The sequence below is a fragment of the Aspergillus campestris genome (assembly GCF_002847485.1).
Source record: "Aspergillus campestris IBT 28561 chromosome Unknown P168scaffold_2, whole genome shotgun sequence".
NCBI lineage: Eukaryota > Fungi > Ascomycota > Eurotiomycetes > Eurotiales > Aspergillaceae > Aspergillus > Aspergillus campestris.
Window position 1 is genome coordinate 1,160,797 of NW_020194337.1, and position 15,120 is coordinate 1,175,916.

General features: G+C 54.7%; 4 protein-coding genes across 4 annotated transcripts; 2 read left to right on the top strand and 2 right to left on the bottom strand.

Moving 5' to 3' along the window:
- Positions 1–657: 657 nt before the first annotated feature.
- P168DRAFT_295206 (putative C6 transcription factor) lies at positions 658–3,391 on the bottom strand (the record flags this gene model as incomplete). Its single annotated transcript, XM_024838021.1, has 4 exons — positions 658–1,747; positions 1,798–2,560; positions 2,629–3,127; positions 3,245–3,391. 4 exons carry the CDS (start codon positions 3,389–3,391, stop codon positions 658–660), a joined length of 2,499 nt encoding a protein of 832 aa, XP_024695888.1.
- A 1,788-nt stretch (positions 3,392–5,179) lies between these two features.
- P168DRAFT_230928 (Zn(II)2Cys6 transcription factor) lies at positions 5,180–7,184 on the top strand (the record flags this gene model as incomplete). Its single annotated transcript, XM_024833257.1, has 3 exons — positions 5,180–5,571; positions 5,623–6,228; positions 6,299–7,184. The coding sequence occupies 3 exons, from the start codon at positions 5,180–5,182 to the stop codon at positions 7,182–7,184; spliced, it is 1,884 nt and encodes a 627-aa protein (XP_024695889.1).
- A 1,878-nt stretch (positions 7,185–9,062) lies between these two features.
- Positions 9,063–12,291, top strand: P168DRAFT_230732 (uncharacterized protein; the record flags this gene model as incomplete). Its single annotated transcript, XM_024833247.1, has 10 exons — positions 9,063–9,113; positions 9,174–9,213; positions 9,300–9,325; positions 9,398–9,728; positions 9,781–9,974; positions 10,043–10,322; positions 10,396–10,535; positions 10,587–10,717; positions 10,782–12,161; positions 12,210–12,291. The coding sequence occupies 10 exons, from the start codon at positions 9,063–9,065 to the stop codon at positions 12,289–12,291; spliced, it is 2,655 nt and encodes an 884-aa protein (XP_024695890.1).
- A 675-nt stretch (positions 12,292–12,966) lies between these two features.
- Positions 12,967–14,950, bottom strand: P168DRAFT_248431 (phosphoribosylaminoimidazole carboxylase ADE2). Its single transcript, XM_024834121.1, has 3 exons — positions 14,356–14,950; positions 13,341–14,298; positions 12,967–13,265 (listed from the first exon to the last, which is right to left on the bottom strand). The coding sequence occupies exons 1-3, from the start codon at positions 14,917–14,919 to the stop codon at positions 13,069–13,071; spliced, it is 1,719 nt and encodes a 572-aa protein (XP_024695891.1). The 5' UTR covers positions 14,920–14,950; the 3' UTR covers positions 12,967–13,068.
- Between the last annotated feature and the right edge of the window lie 170 nt (positions 14,951–15,120).

Below are 15,120 nucleotides of genomic sequence, written 5' to 3' on the forward strand. Positions count from 1 at the left end.
GAAGTCCATGATTCCACTACCTACGGAAGGACGTGCGGGGTGGGTCCGATACTTCAATGGCCCGAGATCCTCCGTAAGGACCATTCATTCGTTCATTCCCAGGTTGGCCGTCAAGAAATGGGTGGTCCTCCTGACATAGATATTTGGGACTCGCTGAACTGCGCATTTCGCAAGGGGTTGAGAACCCTCTTCATAAAGTGACCGCCTATCCCTGACAAAAAACTTATCATGGCGGAGCCACGGATCGATTGAGGACCCTTTGTAGAAGTATCTCCTGGGAGACCGAATAACCGTGGGTGGATGGATAGCCTTCCCACCCTCGATAGATCACAAACAGTCAAGATGAAAGGTGGAAAAAAAGATTAGAAAAGATCCAGGTTTCCTTCCAAAGTCGTACACTGGCTCCAAACGCCAAGCTGTCACAACTCGTAAACAAACACACCCCGTAATCATATAGCCCATGGGTATATTTACATTTCCAGAGAAAGGAAGATAAAAGCGATCATGGCGCCCCAAGTCGGCGCAGTGCACGCATTATTGAGGGGCCAGCCGGGAAACCAAGAAAATACAGTGATAGAGTAAAGATGGGTTTGGAAGAAAAGGGGGGGAAGAGAAAAACAAGTAACACGACAAGGAGAGCAGGAGAGGCCACATGAATCACGACTGGTAAAAAGTAACCGAGTCCTGCACGAGTTGGGACGAAACATCCGGAATGTTGTCCGCCAGGGACGCCATCAGCTCGATCTGATCTTGCTGGCTCAGGGTCCGTTCCCTCCAGGAGGAGGTCGGATAAGCGCCGTTGAGGTATTGAGAATACTGGTCATCCATTGTGTCCATCCAGTCTAACGGATTGAAAGCGGCATTGATATATGCCAGAGTCTCCGAGGTGGTGGAGGCGATCGATGCATTGGGATCCCAACCCGAAACCCCTGGTAACACGGATGGAAAGGGATTATACGGCGTTGCGGCGTCGAAGGGCAGATCGGCACAGGTCGTCTCGGATTTCTTGTATGGGGCTGTGGTGAATGGGGTGGGCGTCGCGTTCGACGAAGGTGACGACTGCGTGTGCGAGTGGGGATCCCATAGGGCGAAGTCGGTTGCTTTGATGGGCTCAATGGCCACACTTGATAGGGGGGAAGTCTGGGACGATGGCTGTGAGTGAGAAGGGGGAGGGTCAGTCGAAGGCCCCCGGGAGAAGGCGTGGACCGATGCGCTGTCGGTGACCGAGGAACTGGCTCCCCGAACATTCTGGGAGTGGAAGGAGGCGGTGGTGCTCGCGGGGCTCGTCGTGGGCGGAGGACTAGTGACATCCTGCGAAGAGGCGGGAGTCCCTTGGTTCGCCGGTGACGACACCACGAAGGACTCGTCGGTATTGTAGGCTTTCAAGCACGCGGTCACGAGGCTCTGATAAAGAATCAAGGCCGATTCGACGCCGGGCCACCGTCTCGATGCGAGGGCAATCGCTTCCATGGCCACTTCTAAGTGACCCATCACTTCCTCGATCGGGTGCTCCCGTCGGATATCGGGATATGATAGGGACCAGAGGATCGTGTTCAGAGCCATGAAGAGCGACTGAGTGAAAATCCAGGTCAAGTCCACCGACTGCGTCTGAAGCTGTTCGCGCTGCATTTTGACATTGAAGACGGACGCTTCATAGCATTTTTCTGCAGCGCTGACCGACGGTTCGGGGACCTGGGGCGAGGGTCGAAACATGAAGACGATCATCGTATTCCGTCGACCATGGAACCTGTGGACCGTGAGCTACAAGATCCCGAAAACGCGGAGAAGAAACCTTACCATGTGGTACTGAGTCCACTGCCGCCATCTTTCTTCGGACACGAGGCCACCCAGTAGTCGAGCTTAGAGAGCATCTGGGAGAACCACGGGTCTTGATCATCAAGTGGCGTCTCGCGCTTGTTGAGGTAGAGAGTCCGCCGGATCTCGGATTGGAGGAGGCGCATTTTAAAGAAGTGGATGGCGATACACTTGGGTAGGATTGGGACCCCTCCAGGGATGATCCCCTCCGCGGTGATGTACTTGTCATCGACCATCTCGAAGAATTTGACATCGATAAAGTCATGATGGACCGAAAAGGAGCTGGGACGCCCGAGGCTGTGGGAAAGACCATACTCCATCGAGAGGACGATCCAAAATAGCCTCCGGCGCATATCAATCTCCAACGGATTCAATGGCGCCCCGCTAGGTGAGCGCACTACAGTCGACTCGTCCATCAGTCCCAATGCCTGGCTTAGTCTGACTGCTATTCCAACAACCCAGTATGCGGCCGTCCGCGTAGGGGTCAACAAGGAGTATTGCGCGATCATGATCAGACATTGCAATGACCTCAGGTCCATTCGTTGAAGGGAAGCTTCTAAGAAAGGCAGCGCGGCCAGGTAATAGCCATCCGCCAGCCCGGCAAAGTCGGGGCTCATCTTCTGCATGCTAATGGCAATCACCATGCGGAGCTGGAAGTTTTTGCACGGGTCTTTCGAACCATTGAATACATCTTCGACTTCTTGGCGGAACGTGGGTTCATGCAGCGTGGGGAGCATTGCTTGGGCTGCCGTGTCGGTTAGCCCTCGGACTCACCAAGTACACCTATGGGGGAAGCCAAAATAAAGCACAGACCTTTGACCATATATACATCGACAAGTCGGTACGTAATCGCTCTGGGAGGTAGGCTCTGCTGCGGGGTAGAGCTTATGATGGGGAAGATTTTGGATGTGGGCTTGGAGCTCTCCAAGATAAAGCGGTCTTTGATCTCCTGGGCGGTAAATTCCGGTACGACATCTTTGATGCTTTTTGAATCCGTGTTGTGTTTGGCCATCTCCATGACCAAACGCGTGATGGCGATCCCACTCGACGGTCCTAAGTATCGCGACTCGTCGTGTTCTTTGAAGCGAATGCGACCGGCTCCGCGCACCATAAATTCAGCATCCGCTGCATGTTCAAAGTCCTTCTCAAGCGCCGCCAGTTCCCTTTCCATGGCGCGAGCCTTGTCGCGGAGGGTGCTGATGTAGGTTCGCGGGATGGTACATTTTCGCGCCGAGTCGTAATAGACGCACTTCGTATTGCTGCGCTGGCACGGGGCGCATTTTGGGATTCCGGGATCACATCTAGATTTACGCTATCAACGAATCAGTCAGTCAGTCGGGTCGCCTCAAATGGTGGGGTAAAGCAAGGGGCGCAGGGTGAGAACCGCGGTTGACCGGGAGAGGGGTTCGAAGGGCGTCGGAGGTCATACCTGTCGGCACCGGGTACACGCCGTCAAGGTGTGTGCAATGCGACCATCGGACGATTGATCCGACAGTTGCGACGACTTGGATGGGGGTCTGTTCCAGGGATTGGTGAATTCTGGCCGGGTCCTGAACGAGTTGGGTAGAGTTGCCATGACGGTATCGGATCGCTGGACGGACGCAGTGTTTCACTCTCACTCTCACTCCCACTCCTACTCTCAATCTCCACTCTACCACCGATGACGAGGACGAGGGAGGACGAAGACGATGAAAAGGAGGGATTTCGAGGCCAGGATATTTTTCAAAGTTCAGCGGATATACAATAGTTGACGAACGCGGTGACCGGTGACTCGAATAGGATTCGACGGAATACTCTCACGCGATTAGGTTCGAAGATCGAAAGAGCATGGAGCGAAGAGACAGAGTCGACCGGCATATTCATGAAGAGATCATGCCAGGGGGGGTTGCGAAAGGATTAATTAGACACACCCCGGAGCCTGAGGAGGTGGAGGACCAATATAGTAAGAGGCTGACCGATCGAAGGAAGCCAACAGACTAAGCCATATTCAACCAGTGCAACGGTATCCGAAGAGTCCGTTTCTCAAAGACGACAAGAAAGGGTTGAGAGCATCACTTTATTTTCAAGGAGACATCAAAGGTGATAGAAAACGGAGGAGAGGGGGAGACAGTAAAAGACGTAAGTGTACAGAACACACAAAGACAGAGAGAGAGAGAGAGAGAAGGGAAGAAGAGGAGGCGGGGCGAGGAAAATAAATGGGTGGAATGCATGAAGCCTCGGCCCCGTCCCGCGTTTACTTACTGGGCTTTACTGTACCTTACAATATCTACAACAACATTGGGTAGAGATTCCGACTTTGGCTGGATTATTTATACCCAAGATGGATGGATGTTGTGTCCTGGAATATTTCGATCATTAGCCCTAGGCCATTTGCCAAACCGACCAGGTAGACTATAGGCGAGGTCTTCCATGTACCTTTGACCCCCCTCGATCACCATAGATAGCCTGTCGAGATGCTGCAAGGACCCTGCCAATCATGATCTGACAATACATCCGGTGATCATTGGCCAAGAAACGCGCGTAAAACGACACGCTGGGAAGACTCTTATCGGATCTGCGTCTTCAAATGGTCAAGAATGTTCAAATCCACCATGGATTGATCGTCAGGAGACTGGATACGAGGCTGTCTATTGATGCATGACTCTGTCTGGGGGAGAAGTCGAGAAAAGCAGGCTGCTATAGGAAGATAGATACAGAATTGGTAGCTGACAGAGTGAGGCAGACCACATGCAACCATGGATTGGTAGATGGAGAATGGAGAGTGCCAACCGGTCTAGAACTGAGAAGATGTAGAGGAGGAAGTGAGGTTTGCAGGAGGAAAATGAGGAAATTCGTATGTATCTTAGCATGTATCGTGGTATGTATGATACAGTACGGTATGGTACGCACTCGACATCGAGGACTGCGATCATATCAACAACCTCATCTCCTCTTCTCCTACTCTCTCAGAGATACGCCTTCTGCCTCGTCAAATATGATTAACTGAATGAAATACAGTATTGGTGTTGTTTTGTCTACGCTAGTCGGTTTCATTATATCCCTCTGCTTGATGCATTGTTCCTTGTCTCTTTCATCTGCACCTCGCCTGAAAGCATAACCCCTGCGGGGTCGAGACGTTGAGATCGGAGGGAATAGATCGACTCGCTACTTTCTGTCGCATTCTATCCCCACCCTCCTCCCCTGTCAAGTGGCAACCATCCGACCAGTTGATTGATTGACTAATTCCTGGCCAATACGGTAAGAGTCGTGCAGTCAAAACTATATCACCTCCCAAATGACCTGTGAAATGCTCTCTTCGTTTTCTCTTTTCCTTGTCTCATAGCATCGCTAGGTGTTTGTGATTATGCGCGAAGACAACGAACACATGAACACGTTCCTCGATGCGCCTGAGCTTCGAGTCAGTCGGCCGGTGGCTGCCTGTTCGAGATGTCGGACAGCCAAGATCAAATGCGACGGGAAGCTCCCCGCCTGTTCGGCATGTGAACGAGTAGGGAAAGCCACCTCATGTTCGGGGGCAAGCGATGAATTCGCACGGGGCAAGGAGAGAAGCTACGTCGCGTCCCTCGAGGGCCACTGCGAACGACTTGAAAAACGCATCGCCGAGTTGCGTCGTCGCAAAGAACTGCTTTCTCTCGGGCAGAATGAAGTGGTGCGGGAAAGCTCCATTACCTCCAACTCGGCCGCAGGGGGCTTTGCGCAGGGCCATCGCAAAGAAGTGTCGGATATTGATGACCTGGTCGGGGACTTTGGCTACTTGTCAGTTTCGATCTGCGGTTCTGGATGACTCTTCGCTAACGGGTTGCACAGGTCGGTCAATGCTACTTCGAGAGACTTCCATGGGATCACGTCCAACGCGTCGTTTGCTAATCTCCTCTTGTCGCTCTCCTTCGCCGGCGGGGTCCCGAAATCGGATTCGAGCTTGTTACCGCCGCGCAGTGACATCACCCCACTATTGCAGCACTATTTCGATCGGTTCTTCCCCCAGTTGCCGTTTTTCGTCGAGACGAATTTTTGGACGTCGGTGGACACTGTATACCAGGGAGGAGGCCGCTTCGCCAAGGCCTCCGACCAGTGGTTTTTGCGCATGGTGCTCGCGGTCGCTTCTGGGTCGCTGTCCAGCCAGGCTGGCGACCGAAGTTACCAGAGAGCCCAATCCTTTCTCGCCGGGGCACTACCGTATGCGGACGACGTTCTTCGCCCTGGGTCCATTGCAGGCATCCAGGCCATCATTCTCCTAGCGCAGTATGCTCTCGTCGACCCCCAGCGATTCCGCTCGTGGTACCTGGTAGGCATGGCAGCTCGAGCCATAGTGGATCTGGGACTGCACCAGGACCCCTCTCCCGAGGTCGTGTCCAATAGTGAACCATTGGAGATTCGGCGTCGTGTATTTCATTGTGCTTACTGCCTCGACCGGTAAGATCTCCTGACCGCTCCCGACCCCGCCCTCCGCAGCCCTTGAGACAGACGACTGACTTGGACATAGCGGGGTGAGCACAGCTCTGGACAGGACGTACTCCCTGTCGGATGACTCGATTAACGTTGCCTTGCCTCCCAGCGCCGCACCAATCCCCTCTGCACTGACAGAGTCGAATCATATCTTCCAGCGGAGCCCTGAGCCCGCGTGGCATCTGGTCCGCATCCGCCGGATCTTGTCCGCAGCCTACCAGAAGAGATTCTTTGATCAACCGGAGCAGGCAGGCCCACTGCCTGACGCATCGATGTGGACGTTATGCGCGAAAGCTCACGAATGGTTGGAGGGCGCACCGAAGATGGCCCCCTCGCATTTTCCTCTGATCTACCGGCTGGAGTTCCTCTACACCATCACCGTCATCCTCTCGCCTTCCGGAGATATTTCGACATTATGCGATTACGCCAAGGTGTTCTTGTTCGAGCATTGCCTCCATTACGTCGCACAGCTGCACCGCGTGTGGGAGGACCCCAAGTGGCTGCCGTTGATGACCGAGCTCGATCTCCAACGGGCCTACCAGGTGGGGGTGCGGATTGTCGACATCCTGTCGCAGCACCATGAACTGCTCCTTAGCCCGTCCATTCCGGCGCTGCCGACCCTCGCTCATAACGTGGCCCGGCCGCCGCTTGTGGACAGTGAAGATCGGCTGAAGAGCCACGCACGGGCGATCGACAGCCTGAGGCAGACGCAATCCATTCTCGCGCGCGGAGAGCGACGATGGGAAACCGGCGGGCTGCTTCAGAAATTCCAGCAGATTTCGGGCAGCGTGCAGGAACAGTTGTTGCAGCCTTCGCTGTTCTATCTGGCAGAGCCACTGGGGTATTCGGGCGACCTTACGGCCACGGAGTCGCCAGATCCGACTGACTCTGGATATGTCGCGTTTGGCCTCGGATCATCGTGACGATGAGTTGGATCGGCGCGTGGGTTCTCATACCATGGACCGATCGTAGATCATGATATCCTTCCTATTCCCCCCGTCAATATTATCTATTACGTATCAATTGGTCTTTTGGCCCTCTTTCCCCTATTTACTGGCCATCGCGACCGAGTCCCACTGCCGCGTGTTCTTAGGGCGTTCGTCCAGGCCGATGTGACCATCTCGGGCCCAAGGGTGGGAAGCTGCATTTCCTCCACTTCGGGACGACTCCACCCACCCACATCGTGGCCCGCGGGATTCCCCAGTTGCTCGCAGGGAGAAATATACGACCCCCATGTGGGTTCTGCCCGTGTGCAATTGTTTTCATTTGGGTGAACGCAAGGGGTCCAATTCGGTTTCCAGCGGGAGATCAGATCAGATCTTTCTGGAGTGCGACCACCACCCAGCCCGTCCGATCCTGTCCATCAATTACAAATCTTTTCATTTGACTTCAATGGTTCTCCCGTCCATATTACTTAATCCTATTATTGTTTCCTCTAACCTTGCCCGATTCGGACGACGGCGTGGTGATCAAGATAGTCTACGTTGGTTCCAAAAAACAAGCCCCCCAACAAAGCCATCCCCCTATTTTAATGGATTCTATTGGGATGGAAGGCATCTCTGCCCTATGGGACCGACTCACCATCGTGATCTTCGGAGGACCTACCCCGTATAGAGGTGCAGCCATGAGGGAAGCCACCGGGTCAATAGAACTGGGGACGGATGGCGACACGAGTTGCATCTAAAAACAAGAAGAGTAACGCCATCATCGCCATTCGACGGTCATCGACAAATCATATGAACAGGGAAAGGCAGGGAAGAAAAAAGCTGCTTCGGCCGCTCCAGCTTCAAATCAGCCATTACGTCATCGTGATGCGTCCCAGTGGGTCCAGGGAAGATCAAGATGGGTCTGGGATGGATCCCACTGGAGAACGAAGCTCCTTTAGGGCTACAAGCTGCAAGGCGGAGCAAAGGCCAGTCGGCCCATGAGATTTCCAGTCCGTTTCTTTTTATGTTTGCATTTCCTGTTTTTCGGGGTTTTACGAACAATTCTTGTAGGTGATTAGTGAATCATGGGGGAGGGGGAACAGGCGATGATGAGATGACCGATCATCGAGAAGTGCCCGGTTTGATATCATATTGACTTGTCGCGACGGGCCAGATCTTAGGGTTTCGATAGGTTCCCCTAGGGAGGAGAAACCTGTGGTGGATCCCACGGCGATCGACGCAGCAGTGCTATGGTCTCAGTACTCCGTACACAGGACGAGAAACAAACGATGATCTCATGGAGAGCAAAATCATTACTGGGGCATCAGGCAACTCGATTCATTCGAGCCCATTGAGTTCGGGTTATACAACCACACGACACTCTGACGTCAACCATAATTATCCCAAGAGATAGTCGGACAGACCGAGAGAGTCCAGAGGTCAAGACGTTATTCATGAGATGAGGACGCCGATCTGACAAACATCTTTGTTCTTATATTACTATCATTGTCCTTGATTTGAACCCTCTCGTTCCTCCCCCTTCTTCAGTCTCTCCCTTTCCTCTCGTCTCTCCCCCCTTCTTTGCTCCCCCTGTCCCTTCCGACTATTCACCCATCGACTCCCTCATTCCATCCCCTCCACTAAACTGTTTTGGTCGCGCCCATTCCTTTGCTTGATACCCCAGCGACGCGACTTCCCCTTGGACCCTGGACCCCTTGACTCATTTTTCCCTCGATATCCCGTCTCCTGTCCGTGTGGCCCGAATATTACTTTCCTCCCCTTTATTTCCCTTCTTGGCCACTTGATTCCCGCGTGAGAATATAAACTCGACGAGCCTCTGTTGTGGATCTCTGAATCCCAGTGCAACTCGTCATCATGCCTTCGAGAGCGGTCAATCGTCCCGTCAATTCGAAGCTGAAGGAGCAGGTATGGTTGCCTAATTATCGAACGATCGCCCCGAACCGCTGTTGACAGATATCGCTGCAGGATATCAACTCTAAACTGCAACTGTTCGGGATATATCAGGGTAAGTCGTCCCGGGTTTTGCGATCGGGAAGGGGAGACGATCATGCATGCCCCGACCAGGTCACTAATGCAATTTTCCGCCTCTAGGTTTCAAACATGGCAAATTACCATCGGTGCGTGGATCTGATGCCGACCTTTGCGTTTTGACATGAATGGTCAGGGACTAATTAGACTTCGTTTGACAGAACAAACAATGCGATATCGCGTTGAACAGCGCACTAGCATCCAAGGCGCTCTCGTCGCCCTCCAAAGAGCTCTCTGAAGAGGGCCAAGCCCTCGTTCAGGATGTCCGGAATGTCATCGAGGAAGCCAAGAAGCTGCTGCTGAGCAAGAATGACGGCCAATTGCTGCAGGAGTTCATCTGGTCCGCCAACACCATGTCCAAAGACGAGGTTGACGGAAGAGCCAACGTCGGCATGACCAAGGATGGCGCCAAACAGGACGGTCAAAAGGGCCTCGAGGGCTTAAAAACCCTGGGGACTCTCTTGGTCACAAACGGCCAGTTCCGCAAACTCCGTGAGTCAATCCGATGGGAGTAAAGATGGATCCACGCTGACCATGCGCCCAGTCAACGACGCGATGATTATCGCCCGGGATATCGCGGGCGATGTATCGCAAAAGGCCGCCAACAGGGTGCGCCCGTCGGAGGACCAGCTGTCTCAGGTTGACGAGCCGGCCGAGGAGAACACCTGGCACGAGGCCCCTGATTTCAACAAGCACAAGGACCAAATGAGGTCAAAGTTTAAGAAGAGCAAGGAATCGGTAAGGCTACGTCCCGGGGGCGCTTCATGTCATGGCCTTTCTTCTGACCCTTTTTCCAGGCCGAGCAGCAAGCATCCGAGGTGGCGGATTCCGGGGTGAACGAGGCTACCGGCGGCCAGGACCCTTCTTCCACCGCCGACATCGATGGTCGAGCGGGTGCCCGCGAAGGGGCCGAGAAGTCCAAGCGCAAGCTTTCGGACAACATCTCCGAATCGACCAAGTCCCGCGCACGCGAAATGTCCGAGAAGACCAAGGGATACCTGCAGGAGAAGATCCCCCAGGAGCGCCGCGACCAGACCATCTGGCGTCTGAAGCGTGTGGTGCTGGAGATTCAGGGCCACGCCGACTGTGAGTGGATGATCCCTCCCATCTCGATGATGTGGAGTCAAGGCTAACAAGGTGGGGGTTTTCCGATATACAGACCAGCAGGCCATCGAGACCATCCTGAGCCTGGTCGAGAAGTACGGCAGTACCTCACGACATGCCTCCAAGCAGGGCGCTGGCATGGTTCAAGGCGTCCGTGGTAACAGTAAGGTTCAAACTATGGAAACCAACCTCCGTGTATGTGCCCTCCATAGCTCCCTCTACCGACGCCGTCACTAACTCTAGTAGGTCTTGGTCGAACGATTTGCCAACAGCACCTCCCTGGATGACCTGTTCGACTCCTTGGAGACCATTTACCGTGATGCGGATAAGGATGCGGAGCTCAAGGGATGGTTCAAAAACATGGACCATTTTATCAGGTACGGACTATCACCAACACCACCACCACCACCAAGAGCATAAGAAATCCTAACTCGGCAACAGGAAATGCCTGCAGGAGCAGGGCTACATCGTCGAGGAGGACTGTAACCGGGAATGGGATCAGTTGGCGGATCACGGCAAGTACCTGCTGCGTGAGCGGTACCGCAGCCACACAGACCGTGTCTTGGACGAGTTCAAGTTCGTTGGAGACCAGTTCAGCAAGGATCCTCAGAACAAAGCCTTTAGCGACTCGATGGAGAAGCTATTCAATGACCTGGGCCGGGATCCTCAGGGCAATGTCGCCTTCAAGAAGCACCTGCTGACGGATGTCGGAAACGTGATCCTCCCGGGTCTGTTTGAGAACATCCGCTATGTGCCCGTCCCCCGTATCGAGGTGATGGACCAGATGGCGGATATCGTGGTGGAGAATCTGGTGATCGAGAGCGACAACCTGATGCCGAACGTGGTCGAGTTCGGCAGCGACAACTACTTCCGCTGGGGCCGCAAGAAGATCAGCAGCAAGCGCGACAACAAGATCATGATCTCGGTGTCGGGCATCCAGGCGGACCTCCGCGACGTCAGCTACTACATCCACAAGAAGGAGGGCTTCCCTGCGGTCACGGATATGGGTGTCATGGACATCCTGCTGGGCGGCGAGGGCTTCGGCTTCAAGATCGCGGCCTCGACGGCGCACAAGGCCGACCAGCAGAATTTCGTCAAGCTGGACAAGGTGACAGTCAAGATCGACCACCTGGACATCAAGCTGCGGAAGTCCAAGCACAAATTGCTGTTCACCCTCTTCCGACCCATGCTGCACAACGTGGTGCGCCCCGTCCTGCAGAAGGTACTCGAAGAGCAGGTGCGGAACGCCTTCCAACGCGGCGACGCCTTCGCGCGCGAGATCCAATCCGAAGTCAAGCGCGCTGAGGCCGCGTCCCTGGAAACCGCCCAGGAGGATCCCTCGCAACTCCCCAACATCTACTCGCGGTACCTGGACGCCTTCCGTACCAAGATGGAGAGCAAGAAGCAGGCGACCCAGGAGGGCCCCAAGCGCGACACCAAGGTGCAGACTGTGTTCACGCTCCACGAATCCATGTTCCCGGATATCCAGCTGCCCGGCGGCATCTCCACCAAGGCCACCGAGTACACCGAGCTGGCCAAGAAGGGCGATCGCTGGGAGTCCCCCATCTTCAGCATCGGCTCCGCCGGCGAGTCCCATGACATCCCCACGCCGGCCACCCCCACCCGCCGGGGCCACCGCACCGCGGACGCGGGCCACACGAACGGCTCTACCAGCGCTGGTCCCCAGAGAGCTACCAACGGCGGTATCACTAACGGCGGCGCCACCAACGGCAGCGCTAAGCGTGCCACCAACGGAGCCACCAACGGTGCTACCTACGGTGCTACCAACGGCGCCACCAACGGCAGGGCCAAGGCCCACGAGTACCAATCCCGCGGCTTCAAAGACGAAGTCGACCAGGCATTCGGCAGCAACGGCACCACAACCACAATGGCGCACGAGGGGCCGACCATCCCCGGATCGAAGACCGCGTTCAATCCCCAAACTGCATAAGTCGTTTGACCTCTATTGGAGTAATAACTACGATCCAGTTGGAGGTGTTATCCTACATTATACTTCCATTACTACTTACTAGTAACTAACCATCTTTTTCCGTTTCCTTTATGTTGTGATATCTCTCTCTCTCCCGTCATTATGGATTCTAATTTCCATTTTTTCTCATGTGTGTTGCGGATGGATGCCTTGTCGGTTTGTATCTCTTTTTGATACCTAATTACTCATGTTGTTGCTGTTGTTGGTAGAGTTGACTTAATTATTATTATCATTTATGTTCATTTATAGTGTATTTCAATCATGGTATAAAGCAAGTAATATAATGATGTGATTGATACATTTCCGTCTACTATAAGCTAGAGCTCTAGCTAGATGAGCTTCTTAGGAGTAGTATATGAAGATGGAGGTTACTAGGTACTCCCAACCTTTAGTGCTATGTGACTTGCTCGATTAGCATGCGGATAATCCAAATATTGCTGAATTAGAGCACCATCTATCTCACTTCAAGAAACGACAAGCCGCAAGCATAACAACATATCCACACGTAATCACAAGACAGACACCACGGACCTGAACTAACCATCCACCCAATATATATATAGACATTATAGACATCATCCAAAAAACTAAAACAAAATGAAAAGAAACATATAGCTATTAACACTCATAACTCATCTATTTAGTACTGTCTCACTAAAGTCTTTTTTTCTCTATCCCGCTCATATATAAATCCGCATGAAAAGAAAGGATGAATGAAAGAAGAAAGAAGGAAGACGTCTACATCTGCGCAAAGTACTTCTCCCATCCCAACTCCTGCATCTTGGTCCCCTTCAGCTCCATGTTCTCGGATCGGGCTGCCTCGGCGTAGGCCTCCACCTTGCGCTGGATGGACGGGTCGAAAGCGCCCAGGATGCGGACGGCTAGGAGGGCGGCGTTGATGCTGTTGTTGATGCCGACTGTTGCGACGGGGACGCCTGTTTTATTATGTTAGCTTTTTGTTTTTCTTTTTCTGTATTGATAAGACATGATAGGGTTGTGTGGAGACGCACCTCGAGGCATCTGGACGATGCTGTACAGACTGTCCACACCGTCCAGGCTGCTGCCCTTGACGGGGACTCCGATCACGGGAAGTGCCGTGTGGGCGGCGGCCATCCCGGGGAGATGGGCAGCGCCGCCTGCGGCAGCGATGATGACCTTGATGCCGCGGGCCGCCGCTTGGGCGGAGTACTCGGCCATGAAGGTTGGGGTGCGGTGGGCGGAGGTGATATCGACGGCGGGGTCGATGCCGAAGTAATCGCGAAGGAGTTTGAGGCCCGGGACAAGGGTCTTGAGGTCGCTGTCGGAGCCCATAATGACGGCGATGGAGGGGGCGGGCGGCGAGACGGCCGACTTGTGGGCGGGGGTCTTGATGTCGGAGCGCTGGGCGCGGATGTTGTCGACGACGTCGATGAGCGGCTGGATGTGCGACTCGGCTTCGCGCATGGTCGCCGCCGTGACGGTGACGTGGCCCATCTTGCGGCCGGGTTTGGCGGCGCCCTTGCTGTAGAGGTGGATGCCGGCGTTGGGGATGGCGAGCGCGGCCTGGGCGGCTTGCAAGTGGGTGTCGGGGGCGGCGCCGCCGATCAGGTTCAGCATGATGGACGGCTGGCGCGGCTGCAGGCTCTCCGCGGGGATGGGCAGGTCGAGGATGGCGCGGATATGGGCGTCGAACTGCGACAGCGGGCAGGCTTCGATCGTGTAGTGACCGGAGTTGTGGATGCGGCTGGCCAGCTCGCACAGCATCAGGCTGTCGTCTTCGAGGAGGAACATCTCCACGCCGAAGACGCCCTTGCCGTCGAAGGCGGCGACGGCTTTGCGCGCCAGCTCTTGCGCCTGCGCGTTGATGTGCTCGGGGACGTTGCGCGCGGGGGCGTAGACCAATTTGCAGATGGAGTCTTCCTGGACGGTCTCGACGGTGGGGTAGGAGAGGACGCTGTCTTTCGTCTTGACGACCATCACGGCGAGTTCCTGTGCGTTGATTGAAACTTAGCAATTGCGCCGGCAACGGGGCAGAGTTGAACCAACCATCTTGAAATAGGCCCACTTCTCCGCGTACAGTGGGCGATCCTTCAGCGCCTCCAGGGCTTCAGGGATGTCCGCGGGGGAGTTGACGCGAAAGTTGCCCCGCCCGTCATAGGCCATGGTCTTGGACTTGAGCATCAACGGGTATCCCAGTTCCTCGCCGACCTTGCCCAGCGCCTCCGGGGTGTTGTCCACCAGCTCACGGTGGTCCGCCATGGGGATCCCATATTGCCGCAGGTGTTCCTTCTGGTTGAACTTGTTCTGAATGGTGCGGATCGCCTGCCAGCTGGGCTCGACCTTGACTTGGGAAGCGATCTCCTCGAGGGCGTAAGTGTCGACGTGCTCGATCTCGGCGGTAACGACGTCGCACGACTGTGCCAGATCGCGCACGGCCTGACGCTCCTTGAAGGAACCCGTAACGTGGGCGTCGTGGTTGCTAATCTGCTTTGCGGGGGAGTTCTCGGCATCGAGAACGTTGCATTGGATGTTGAGACGGTTGGCGGATTCGACCAGCATGCGGCCCAATTGGCCACCGCCGAGGATTCCGACCTTGGGAGCGTTCCACATGGTGCTTGAGTGTAGGATGAGTGGGTTGCAGGCTTGAAGAAGGAAGGATGACTCGATCTTGAATCTTCACATCCTGGGACCCCGCAAGGAAAATTCCGGGCCGATCACAGTCACGTGCTGCATCTGATAAGCGGGTGCGCGGCCAATCAGCGGTCCCGACAGCCGCGCGTAAACCAAGCTTAATCTGTCGCTTCGTCTGCT